Genomic DNA, 12,666 nt, shown 5'->3' with positions numbered 1-12,666 from the left:
AGGAGCATGAGCCGGACCAACTCAGGCCGATCGCGTTCTCGGCGAGCGAGGTTGGTTCTCGTCGTCCACTCGCTCGCTGCTGCTTGCGACACACGCTGTCGCCGCCATGGGCAACCAGGGTGACCCGCCGGCCGCACCCTCGTCGCACCCGGCCACCGCCCCACCACCCGCTCCCCCTCCCCCTCCTCCTCCTCCTCCTCTCGACCCGAGTGCACCCTCCACTCCCCCTCCCGACTCGTTCATCCGCTTCCGCCTCAGCGCCATCGACACCGTCCTCGCCTACGACCACTCGCAGTACGACATCCGCCGCTCCCCCTTCACCTCTGAACCTCTGCGCCAGGTCCCCCTCATTCGCATCTGGGGCGCGACCGACCGCGGCCAGCGCGTCACCGCTCTCGTCCACGGCGTGTTTCCCTACGTCTACGTCGAGTACAAGGGCAGGCTCGACCCCGACTCGGGTGCGCACTCGCCCTCTCCATTGTCCTCGTCCTCCTCGAACCCTGCCTCACGACCCTTTCCTCGCAACGCAGTGCACGACTACATCCGCCGCTTTGGCGCCGCTCTGAACCGTGCCATGGACCTGTCGCTCCCAAACAAGTACGGCAAGAAGCAGGCGCCGCAATACGTCGCGTTCGTCGTCCTGTGCAAAGGGACCAACTTCTACGGCTACCACGTCGGCCACTCGCCGTTCCTCAAGGTCTACCTCGTCAACCCGCGCCACAAGAACCGCCTGTCCGAGGTCCTGCGCAGCGGCGCCGTCCTGCGCACCCAGTTCGACGTCTTCGAGGGCCACGTGCCCTACCTCCTCCAGTTCATGCTCGACGCCAACCTGTACGGCTGCGGCTGGGTCGAGGTCGGCGAGTGCCGCTTCCGCGAGGAGCTTCCAGGTGCGTCACATCGAGTCTCTCTTTCTCGCTCGGCCATTCGCAGCCACGAGCCTCGTTCCTGACTCTCTTGCGTCCACGCCCCATTTCTCGCAGACCACGTCGTAAAGAGCAGCGACGACTTTGCGCCCGACTCGTGCGACGGCCCGTACTCGGAACGTCTGTACACGGTCGACACGGTCCCGCCGCATCGCCTGCACCCGTCCGTCGACGCCGGCGGGCCGGCCAAGATCTCGTACGAGGCGCTCGAGCTCGACCTGCCGTACACGGCCATCCTCAACCGGCGCGTCCTCACGCCGCGCGACCTGCACCACGACTTTGTCGAGCTCCTGCACCCAGACTCGGTCGAGCGCGGCAAGCTCGTGCGCTCGCTCAAGGAGATCTGGGCCGACGAGGCGCGCCGCCGAGCCGAGCGCGGCGAGACGGGCCCGGCCGACACGGCCGACACGGCGCAGCGCGAGTGGGACGAGCGCGACGCGGCGCAGGCCATCTGGCGCCGCGAGCCCGAGTTCCGCGACAAGGTCGCCGCCAAGCTCGGCGAGGACCTGCGGCGGTGGCGCGACCAGGTCGGCCCGCGCGGCAAGGCCCAGCCCGAGTTTGCGTCGTTCGTCGACGACACGGCGCGGCACGCCCGAGGCGGCAACCGCCACTGGTTGACCAAGGTCCGCACGACGTTCGAGCAGGTCGACGCCGTCTCGATCGACCGCTTCGCCCAGGACGAGCGCGACAAGTACGAGTTCGGCGCGTGGGCCGTCCAGGGCATCGGGATCCCGGTGCCCAAGGTCGACGAGGCCGACGTCGACCTCGCGCGGTTGCGGGCGTCGACCGCCGCCGCCTCGGCGGCCCGCAGGACGGCCCGTCGGCGCCCGCAGGACGCGGCCGAGGGCGAGGGCGACGACGACGAGATGGACGGCGACGACTTTGACTCGGGAGAGGACGAATACGGCGACGGGCCGGGTCAGGGTGGAGGAGGCGGTCGCGGTCGTGGCGGGCAGGCCCCGCCGGCGACGCAGGCCGAGGCGCTCGCCCGGCAGCGCCGCTCGGGCGCAGCAGACCGCATCGAGCGGCGAGGGCGCATGGCGTCGACGCAGGAGGGCGAGTGGGACCGCGAGCCGGACGAGCGTGACGACGACGACGACGAGGAGGAGGACAACTTCTGGGGCGTCGATGCCGGCACGGACCGCCCGGCGTCGCGCGCTCCGTCCGAGGCGTCGTTCTTTTGCGGCGGCGACGAGGACGAGGACGCAGAAGACGGTCGGTCGTCGATGCGGCCCGACTCGCTGTCGCCGGTCAAGCGCTCGTCGCCGTCCAAGCGCCTCACGCCGTCCAAGCGGCCTCTCGCGTCGCCGGCACAGCTCGGGCACGTCGACCACGACCATGGTCACACCGACGAGCCGTCAGCAAAACGTGTCAAGGCCGACGAGGAGGAGCGGGTGCGCAAGATGGCCGAGCAGGGTGGCGAGTTCGGCAAGCAGGCGGCGAGCTTTGTGTGCGTCCTCTCGCCCTCCCATCTCTCCGACATCGTTCGCCTACTGACTCTCACTTTAGCCCGACCCCTCCCCGACCTCCTCAGCAGACGACGCCGACTCACCCTCGTTCCACGCCTTCCTCCGCTCGCGCCGCTCGGACCGCCCACCACATCTCGCCTGCCGTCACGCCCTCTCGACGCTCCGCCCGCAACCCGTTCGCCTCACCGAGCAAGGCGCTCTCGTTCCGCATCGCCGCGCCGAGCTCGAGCGGGTCGACGCTCCGCCCTGGGCCCGAGGACGACGGCGAGGCGGCCCTGTTTTCGTCGCCGCCGCCCGACCTCAAGCTCGATCCCGACACGGCCGTCGAGCCACAAGGCGCGCAGCAGGTCCAGCCGAGCGTCGCAGCTCCACGTCAACTCGCCCACCACGTCTCGAACCTGTCGACCGCCCTCTCGCTCGAGGAGTACCTCCAGTCGTCGGCCGAGTCGGCCGACGTCCGCTCGCCCTCGCCGCCAGGACGATCACGCTCGAACGTGACGCCGTCGCAGGCGCTCGCCGACCTCAAGGACCTGCCCGACGACGCGCTCGACGAGTACATGCCGACCCCGACCCTCAAGGAGGAGGTGCCGTCACAGCTCCCGCCGCACCCTCGTTCCTCCCCGCCACCACCTCTCTTCGACTTTGACGACATGCACGTCGAAGAGCGCCCCTCCCGACCGTCGTCGCCGCCGCACGCGTCGCCCATGCTCGAGATCGAGCCCGCCTCGCCCGTCCTCACCGACCTCGACCGCGACGTCAAGCCGCCTCTCGAGCCGACGCTCCGCCCGACCAAGAAGCACGTCATGTTTCAGCTCGCGCGCACCGACTTGTCGTCGTCAGCCGCGTCGGCCGGGACGACCCCGACCCCGGTCGCGTCGGTCAACGGGTCGCAGCGCTCGACCACGCCCCTGCAGACGTCGCAGAACACGACCGACTGTGCGCACACTCTCCCTTCCTATTTACATCGGATCGTACTGAAGCCCGATCGTCGCAGCCGCCGACTCGGTCGTTGCGCCTGCACCACCTCGCCGCGTCTCGACCTACCCTCTCTCGGCCCGGTCCTTCACGTTCGCCGAGCCGCCGCCGACCACGTCAACTGTCGTCGCCGCACTCGAGCGCGACAACCGGTCCTACGTCGTCTACAAGGACCCGTACTACAGCAAGCCGGCCGACGTCCCTCGCCGCAAGCGCGAGTACGCCGGTCGCTCGTTCCGCCTCAAGGGCAGCAGGATCGTCGACCTCACGCCGTTCGTGCACCACGACGCGCTCGGTCCTCTCCCGAGCGAGACGCCGAGCGCGCCCCTGTCGAGGATGCTCGACGTGCGCGCGTGGGAGTACGCCGTACGGCCGCCGACGAGGGAGAACTTGGACGAGTGGCTCAGCAAGAACGGTGCGTCCCGCCTCTCTCTTGCCTCCCCCCACTCTCTGTCACCGTGCCCTGACGAGCCGCCGACCCGACAGGCGGCCGCAAGGACGAGAAGAAGCCGCGCTTCAACCCGATCAAGTCGCAGGTGTGCCCGCACGCTCCCTCTCTCCTCTTTGTGCAGCGACTGACCCTCTTTATGTCTTCCAGGTCGAGGGCCCGACGCAGAAGACGGGCAGCGAGAAGTTCCAGTCGATCAAGGGCGCCAGTCAGCGCGAGAAGCAGCACATGGCCGTCCTCGCGATGGAGCTGCACGGTCCGTCCCTTCTTCCTCCTCCTTTCCCCTGTTCACTGTGATGGTGTACTGAAGCTTCACTCGTCGACAGTCAACACGCGCGGCAAGCTCCTGCCGAACCCGCAGCACGACGCGATCGAGTTCCTCGTCTTCTGCCTCAAGTCTGACAACGAGCGCGAGGACGAGTACTGGAACGGCCGCAACGAGAAGACGCACGTCGGCTACATCGTCGTCGGCGAGGGCAAGAAGTACGAGCGGCTCGACAACCGGTGCCACGTCCACGTCGTCGAGACCGAGCGCGACCTCATCGAGCTCTTCCTCGACAAGCTCCGCATGGAGTGGGACCCAGAGTGTGTCGCCGGCTTCGAGGTCCATCATGGCTCCTGGGGCTACCTCCTCGAGCGTGCCGAGACTGCTTTCGGTGCGTCCCTCCCTCGCCGACTCTCCCTCTCGACTCTGCGCACGAGCCCTGACACGCCCTTCTCGTCCCGACAGAGTGGAACCTCGTCCCCGAGCTCGGTCGCGTCAAGAGCTTCGACACGGGCAAGTTCGGCGACAAGCACTCGGACCGGTGGGGTTTCAGCCAGTCGAGCGTCCTCAACTTCACCGGTCGTCACGTCCTCCCCGTGTGGCGCATCCTCAAGGCCGACAACAAGTTCCAGCAGAACAGCTTTGAGCACATCGCGCTACACGTTCTCGGCATCCGGTGCGTCACACCGTCTCTCTCTCTCTCGCGTGCTCGGGAGTGAGAAACTCACGCTCTCGAGGTCGAGCAGGACGCCGCATTTCTCGTACGAGACGCTCACCGCCTGGTACGCCTCGGGCGAAGCCGTCGATATGGCTCGAGTCGTCGAGTACTGGCGCAACCGGGTCGAGATGGACGTCGAGATGCTCGATGCCGCCGAGGTCGTCGAGCAGAGCTGGTGCGCCCGCCTCTCTCTCGCTCCCTGCCGCCTCTTCCCACCTCGTCCTGACTCGTCCACACACAGCGAGGAAGCGCGAGTGTTCGGCGTCGACTTCAACTCGGTGCGCACGCGTGGCTCGCAGTTCAAGGTCGAGTCGGTCATGTTCAAGCTCGCCAAGCCCGAGTCGTTCCTCCTCCTGTCGCCAAATCGGGTCCAGGTCGGCCGCCAGAACGCCGCCGAGTGCATGCCCCTCATCATGGAGCCCCAGAGCGCGTTCTACAAGGGCCCGCTCCTCGTCATGGACTTCCAGTCGCTGTACCCGTCGTGCATGATCGCCTACAACTACTGCTACTCGTGCGCTCCCTCTCTCCCTCCCTCTATCCTCGAGCACGTTCCTGACCTCTCAGTATGCGCGCAGAACGTTCCTCGGCCGCGTGAGCGACTTCAAGGGCTCGAACAAGTTCGGCGTGAGCGAGGTCGACCTTCCCGACGGCCTTCTCAACCTGCTCAAGGACGACATTACGAGTCCGTCCCCTCGTTCCACTACCTCTAGATCTCTCAGTCACTCACCCTCGTCCTGTGTAGTCTCGCCAAACGGCATGATGTTCGCCAAAGAGCGGGTCCGCAAGTCGCTCCTCGCAAAGATGGTTGGCGAGCTTCTCGAGACGCGCGTCATGGTCAAGGGCAGCATGAAGGCTGTCGCAGACGACAAGGTGCGCCCTGCTTGCCGCCCATTCTCGGCGCCTGGACCTGACGCCGCCCTCGTCGACCTCGCAGGCCCTCACCAAATTGCTCAACGCCCGCCAACTCGCCCTCAAGTTCCTCGCCAACGTGAGCCCAAGCCCACTGTCCTTCTTCTCTGTGTCCTCGTACTGACTCAGAGCTGGCGCACCGTGCAGGTTACCTACGGCTACACGTCTGCGACCTTCTCAGGCCGCATGCCGGCTGTCGAGGTCGCCGACGCCATCGTGCAGACAGGTCGCGAGTCGCTCGAGAAGGTGCGCCGAACCTCTCCTCTCGTGGTCTCGACCCGTGTCCTGACGAGCCCACTTTGCGCGCAGGCGATGGAGACGATCAAGGCGACGAGGCGGTGGGGCGCGCAGGTCGTCTACGGCGACACGGACTCGCTCTTCATCTACCTCCCTGGCAAGACCAAGGACGAGGCCTTCCGCATCGGCAACGAGATGGCCGACGTCATCACGCAGCAGAACCCGCGACCGATCAAGCTCAAGTTTGAGAAGGTCCGCTCGCACCCCTCCCTCCCTCGAGATTCGCCTTCCGGCCCTGACTCTCTTCCCCTGCCCGACACAGGTCTACCTCCCGTGCGTCCTCGTCGCCAAGAAGCGCTATGTCGGGTTCAAGTACGAGTACCAGCAGCAGAAGGACCCGGATTTTGACGCCAAGGGCATCGAGACGATCCGCCGCGACGGCATTCCGGCGACGCAGAAGATGCAGGAGACGTGCCTCAAGTGCGTCTCCTTCGCACTCTCTCTCTTCTGGACCGCCTCTCTGACCCTCTCGTGGCGCCGCAGGATCCTCTTTCGCACGTCCGACCTTTCCCTCGTCAAGGAGTACTGCCAGCGCCAGTGGAAGAAGATCCAGGCCGGCGACGTCTCGCCGCAAGACTTTACGATCGCCAAGAAGGTCAAGCTCGGGAGCTACGCGTGCGTCCTCGTCTCTCAATCTCTGTGTCCGCGAGCAGTCCTGACGATGTCTCCTGCCGCCGCAGCGAGGGCCGTCTTCCTCCTCCAGGCGCCGTCGTCGCCGGTCGAGCCATGGCCGAGGACCCTCGTGCCGAGCCCGAGTACGGCGAGCGCGTCCCATACGTCATGTTCCAGGCCGCGCCGGGCCAGAAGCAGGTCCACCGCGCGCTCGCACCTCAAGAGTTCCTCGCCGACTCGTGCGTCCACTCTCTCTGCCATTTATTTGCCCGCACATCAGCCGATTCTCACCCGCTGCTTGCCACACAGTCGCCTACGCCTCGACGACGTGCACTACATCGAGCGCATGATGATCCCGCCGCTCGAGCGCATCTTCAACCTGGTCGGCGCCGACGTCAAGTCGTGGTACCGCGAGATGGCCAAGGCCAAGCGCGTGCATCGCGTCGGCGAGGGCAAGAGCGGCAGGGCCGTCATGCTCGAGCAGCACTTCATCAGCGACCGCTGCGTCGCATGCGACGGGCCCGAGGGTCACGGCGGTGCGTCCTACATTCTCTCTTTCTCTCTCTCTCTCGGCGAGACGAGCAGTACTGACTCTCGCTCTACACCATACAGGCCTCTGTCCCGATTGCGCGGCGCACCCGACCGCCGTCGCGCACACGCTCTCGGCGCGCCAACAGGCCCTCTTGTCGCGGCAGTTCGCTCTGCGCGCCGTGTGCGTCTCATGCTCGGGCACCCCAAGCTTCGCGACCATCGCGTGCGACTCGATCGACTGCCCGAACATGTACGCCCGAGCGAGGAACGACAACGAGCTCGAGAAGCTGCCCAACCTCGCCAATCTCCATCTCGCTTTCTAGTTTTCCCTTCTCTCTCTCTCTTTCTTTGCCTATCTCTCCTGGCCGTGCATGTTGTCGTCACTATCACCCTCGTTTCTCGTTCTGTGCAACGCGATATCTCTTTCTCTTGCACGTCGGCGTCTACGCACGGACCTGTACCCGAGCCATCTCCTCGAGAGCGACCCGCGAGCTGCCTCCTGCCGCCGAAGCTCCTCGGTCCCGCACCCGGACCTCGCGCGCTCCGCCGCTCAGCCTGACGCTCCCTCCCAGCTCCTGCTCGTCCCTGCCCTCCCACGAAAGGACGACCTCCCAGGCGCCGACGGCGAATGCGCCCGGCCTCGGGACCCACAGCTGCGCCTCGACGCTCGCGCGCCCGAGCGGCTCGAGCGTGCCGCTGTGCGTGAGAGCGCCCGAGAGGATGGTGCCGGCGCCGGTGCGCGAGGCGGGCGACGAGAGGGAGAGGGTGTAGGAGAAAGTGGTTGAGGGCGAGAGGTTCGAGAGCGAGAGACGCAGAGGAAGGGATAGAGGTCTGCGAGAGGGAGATACATAGAGAGAGTCAGGAGTCTGTTCTATAACACTAGACGAGGCGAGGAAGGTGGGCGCACCCGGAGGAAGAGAAGTCGTGCTCGACGACGCCGCGCACCGAGACATCGACTGCGACCGGCGGGGCCTCGTCCGTCCCTGCCGCGCCGATGATCTCGCTGCGCTTGAGCACCGTTAGGAGCGCTCGACGCTCACGGCGGCTCTCCTCGTACAGCCCGCCCGAGCGCCTCTCGGCGTTGACGAGGACGCGCACGAGCGCCGCCGCGGCGGGCGAGCCGAGCGCGCTGCCGAGGTAGGGTGCGTCGAGCGGAATGAGGAGGTGGGCAGGGGCGAGGGACAAGGTTGACGAGGTAAAGGTGACGACGAGGGACGCGGCCCGCGAGGAGAAGAGGGGAAAGATCGAGGGGTGAAGGGAAGGTGGCACGGTCGGGTACCGCTCGAGGAGCGAGGCTCGGCGGTACGAGGTGTATGCGGCGACGAGACCGGAAAGGGCCGAGGGCGAGATGGACGAGGAGCTGGTCGAGGTGATCTGCGACGAGTCGAGCCACGTCAGTTCGGGCCCGACGACGAGAGGGGAAGACCTGGACGCACAGGTGAAAGGCTCGAGACGCCGACCTTGGCGTGTGGCGGCATGCCCTTGACGTCCTTGCCGTCGAGCAGCGCCTCGACCTGCGCCGCCGTCCACAGGTCCGCCTCCTCGCTCGGACCCTCCCCCTCCCGCACGACGGCGGCGAGCGGCACAAACGTCGTCAAGCCTTGCTGCCACCCAATGCGCTGCGACGCGACGTCGTCGTTGAACGTGCCCGAGTCGGCTGACGGGCTGATGCGCCACCGGGGCGAGAGGAGCGAGATGGCCAAGATCGAGACGTCGTCCGCCGGGAGGCCGACGTTGTAGACCTGCGTCACGGCGTCCGAGTCGTCAGTGCGCGTTCCTCGTTCGCTGAGAAACCTTCACAAGAGATACAGAGAGCGAGGACGCACCTCGACGCCGAGGACAAAAGGCGAGTCCACCCTCCTCCCAGGCCGCACGCCGTACCGCAGCTCCAAGCTCGGGTACACCTCGACGCCATGCACCGCCCTCGTCGAAAGGTACTCGCGCGCGCTCGTGACCTCGTCGTCGGCGGCCCGGAACGCGAACAGGACGCACAGGGCGTGCGCGCCGACGCGCGAGCCGCGTACGACGACGGGGACGGCAAGCGAATCGCCTGGGGCGAGGGCGCGCCCTGGCTCGAGGAGCACCGTCGGACGTGGGGCAGTGAGGTCGTTGGGCGTCGCGAGGGCGCCGTCGGCGTCGAGGGATGGCGGGTTTGGGCGAAGGAGGAGCGAGTCGGGTTGGGACGAGAGGGCGTGCAGGTCGGTGAGCGGTACGGGGCCCTCGTTGCGCAGGACGATGGTCGTCGTCGACTCGTCGTCGCCCGACATCTCGCCGTGAAAGAGCCGGCTCGGGAGCGCGCTCATGTCGACGCCGAGGACGGGGACCGCGGCGCGAACCCGGACGCGGAGCGGCATGGCGACGCGCGCGCTCGGGCGGCCTGGGCGAGGCGCAGTCGGCTTGGACCACCGTGCGGGCGAGAGCGGCTCGCGAACGGGGACGAGGTTGCTGAACCGGTACGAGAGCGAGTCGAAGGTGAAGGTGCCGAGGGACGAGGCGCGGATCGGGATGAGGATCTGCGAGCGGGCGAAAGTGTCAGGGACTGACGAGGCACGCAGAGAGAAAACGAGAGAGCGTGGACGCACCTTGCTCGATTCGCCCGGGGCGAGCTCGACGTCCTGCGGCGCACTGACCTCCAGTCCCGCTCCTTCTCCTCCCTCCTCGCCCTCTGCGTCTCCCGCCTCCTCGCGCCGCACCTCGACGGCGAGGGCACCGAGCGCGAGGAACGCCTCGAGCGGGTTGCGCACGGGCACCTCGAGCGTGAGCGTCTCGCCGAGGACCGCCTCGACCGGCTCGGCCGCTCCCGCCCCTGCGCCCTTGAACCCTCCCTCGCCCGTGCCCGCGCCACCTCGGTAACCGAGCACGCTCGGCCTCGCCCCGCCGCCGCCGCCGACATCAAACTCGGCCCGCGCGAGGAGCGCCTTCTCAAGCCGGGCCCACTCGCCCTCGTCGCCCGCGCCCGCACTGAGGCCGGCCTGCCGCGCGCTCCCGACCCTGAGGCGCGCGTGCGGCGCGTCAAAGAGGCGTACGGGGAGCGACACGGGGCCGTGCGGCGGCGGCGTGGCGGGCGAGGAGGACGACGACGAGGCGAGGAGGTCCCACGCGAGGGCAAAGTCGTCGAGCCATTCGGGCGCGTCGCCCATCGCGCCGTCGCCGACCGCCCCGGCAGAGTCGTCAAGCGAGGACGTTGACGCCGCCGTCGTCGCGGACGTGCCCGTGCCGAGGAGCGCGAGGAAGTTGTCGACGCTGTCCTGGGCGGCGCCGACCGTGTACGACTGGCGCGCGAGCGCGTGGTGCAGGTGCGTGCGGATGGCGGACCATTGGGGCGTGTCGGTCGGTGGCGGGCGCGTCGGCGGGGCGAGGGACGTGACGGGCGGTGGGAGGGATGCGTCGGTGGAGGAGGTGGAAGAGGAGGAGGGTGCGGGGAGGTACAGCGCGGCGGCTTGCGAGAGGCAGCGGCGCGAGAGGGATTTCTGCGTGCAAAAGATTGGTGAGATTGTCGTTGGTGAGGCGTGAGGGAGGGAAGGGGAGAGAGAGGGGGACGCACGACGCCGCTTTTCTCGTACCTCGCCGCCGCGAGCGCCATCCAGAACGCGTGCTTCCTCGACCTCGGCGCCCTCGTCTCGCCCTTCTGCCCATCTCGCTCCTCGTCCTCCTCCGCTCGTCCCTCTGCCGCGCTCTCTCCCCGCTGCGCTCTCGCCTGCGGCCACCTCGCGCCGGCCCTCAGCTCCGCCCTCGCCGCCTCCTCGAGCAGTACCGCGGCGACGATCTCTTCTGCGTCTCCCGCGGCGCGCACGAGGGCGAGGGGCGCGAGGGGCGCGAGGTGCGGGTGCGCGGCGTACAGGTCGACGAGGACGAGGGTCGAGCGCAGCGCGTCAAAGTCGACGAGGGTGCCGTGCAGGGGCGAGAGGGCTGCGGCGCTCGCGAGGAGGGCTTCGGGGTTGGCGATGGGCTGCGGTGGGGGTGGTGCGCCCGAGGCGGAGGCGGAGGACGAGGGAGAGGGCGAGGGCGGGAGGAGGAGGACGGCGCAGATGGCGCTCATGCGCATGGCGGCCGCCGCGTGTCGTGCCGCCTTGTCGGCGCGAAAGTCCTTGGCGCACGCGTCGTACACCGAGTAGGCGAGCTTGTAGTCGCCGAGGAAGAAGGCCGTGTCGGCGAGGCGGCGCGCGAGGGCCGAGGGCGACGAGTGGTGGTAGCTGCGGGCGCACGAGAAGCTCGAGTCAGGGCTCTGTCGGCACAATGAGAGATGGTAGAGGAGAGGCGAGAGTGGACGCACTAGCCCTTGGCGGCGTTGTAGCCCTGCTTGCCCGCCCCGCTCCCCTCCCTGCCGCCCTCCCTCGCGCCGGCGCTCCCACTCGCGCCCGACCCTCCCCCGCCGCCGCCAAAGTACTTCCTCCCGACGCTGAACAGCCTGCCGCCGATGCCGCGCCGCGAGGCCTGCCACTGCTCGTAGAGGACGACGGCGCGCTGCTCGAGGAAGGGCACGAGCGACTGGACGACAAACTCGCGCGCGAGCTGGCGCAGCGCGCCGAGGTCGTCGGTCGACAACTCGTGCCCGAGGACGACGGGCGCTCGGTCGGGCGCCAGTGCGGATGCGGCCGACGCCTGCGGCAAGGAGCGCTCGTCGTCGAACCCGAGCCCGATGACGGCGTCCTGCGGGCCTCGCGCCGCCGCCGCCACCTGCTGCCGCTGCGCCTCGCCGACGTTGACCCACAGGCGGCGGATCTCGGCCTCGTCGGCGCTCGGTCGACGGTCTGGGGCCGTGTCGGCGGCCGAGAAGAGGTCGACGAGGGCCGAGTGGTTGCCGTACGTCTTGCGGACCGTGTCGAGGAGCTTGTGGGCGTCGCTCGCCTGGTCGGCGGCGGCCGTGGCACCGGGTGCGCCGTGGTCGTTGACGAGGACGACAAAGCGCAGGACGTCGGGCGCGGCGTAGTGTGCGCGCGGGTCGTCGGGGGCGAACAGGTTGGCCGGGGACGAGAGGTCCCACAGGTGGGCGAGGGCGTTGAGCGGGTCCGGGTGGGCGGTCGAGAGGGCGACGAGGCAGGCGACCGGGTGGGCGAACGACTCGTGCGGGACGCAGTAGTCGTCGGGCGGGCGCGCGAGGACGGCGTCGCGGACGAGCGGGTACGGCGGGGCGGTGGCCGGGTCGGTGAGGGCGACGAGCTGGCCGAGGTGGTCGAGGAAGAGCTCGTCGCGGAGGGCGAGGGGCTGGTTCAGGAGGAGCGAGGGGGTGGCAGCCGCGGCGTGAGGGGTCGCTGTCGAGGAGGAGGCGGGGTCGGGCAACTGGCGGTCGACGAGGGCGAGGTGGAAGTGGCGGGCAGTGCGCTGCTCGTAGGTGGAGGGGAGCCTGAGCTGGACCTGGTCGAGGGTGGCGACGAAGGGCTCGACGAGTTGCGAGAGGGACGCGAGGCCGTTGCGACGGAGGGCGGCGTCGAGGTCTGGGGTGGCAAAGCAGTGCACGGTTGGGCACAGTGCCCTCGCAACGGCGTCCATAGCCCGTGGCTCGACTCTGGCAGCGAGTT

At 68.5% G+C, this 12,666-nt stretch overlaps 2 protein-coding genes across 2 annotated transcripts; one reads left to right on the top strand and one right to left on the bottom strand.

The window, feature by feature from the left end:
- Positions 1–106: 106 nt before the first annotated feature.
- On the top strand, positions 107–7,470 carry RHOBADRAFT_50779 (uncharacterized protein; the record flags this gene model as incomplete). Its single annotated transcript, XM_018415494.1, has 21 exons — positions 107–458; positions 531–887; positions 981–2,371; positions 2,461–3,328; positions 3,387–3,782; positions 3,854–3,903; positions 3,966–4,071; positions 4,142–4,471; positions 4,546–4,756; positions 4,827–4,973; positions 5,040–5,309; positions 5,374–5,480; positions 5,541–5,668; positions 5,733–5,786; positions 5,855–5,953; positions 6,017–6,196; positions 6,267–6,424; positions 6,488–6,619; positions 6,685–6,855; positions 6,926–7,152; positions 7,229–7,470. The coding sequence occupies 21 exons, from the start codon at positions 107–109 to the stop codon at positions 7,468–7,470; spliced, it is 5,976 nt and encodes a 1,991-aa protein (XP_018274347.1).
- Positions 7,471–7,553: 83 nt separating this feature from the next.
- On the bottom strand, positions 7,554–12,637 carry RHOBADRAFT_50778 (uncharacterized protein; the record flags this gene model as incomplete). The annotated part of the gene is made up of 7 exons (XM_018415493.1): positions 7,554–7,978; positions 8,055–8,521; positions 8,584–8,889; positions 8,974–9,660; positions 9,730–10,617; positions 10,941–11,340; positions 11,421–12,637. The coding sequence occupies 7 exons, from the start codon at positions 12,635–12,637 to the stop codon at positions 7,591–7,593; spliced, it is 4,353 nt and encodes a 1,450-aa protein (XP_018274346.1). The 3' UTR covers positions 7,554–7,590.
- Between the last annotated feature and the right edge of the window lie 29 nt (positions 12,638–12,666).

Source organism: Rhodotorula graminis, assembly GCF_001329695.1.
Source record: "Rhodotorula graminis WP1 unplaced genomic scaffold RHOBAscaffold_1, whole genome shotgun sequence".
Lineage (NCBI taxonomy): Eukaryota > Fungi > Basidiomycota > Microbotryomycetes > Sporidiobolales > Sporidiobolaceae > Rhodotorula > Rhodotorula graminis.
Note: the sequence above shows the minus strand (reverse complement) of the source record. Positions and strands in the feature narration are given on the sequence as shown.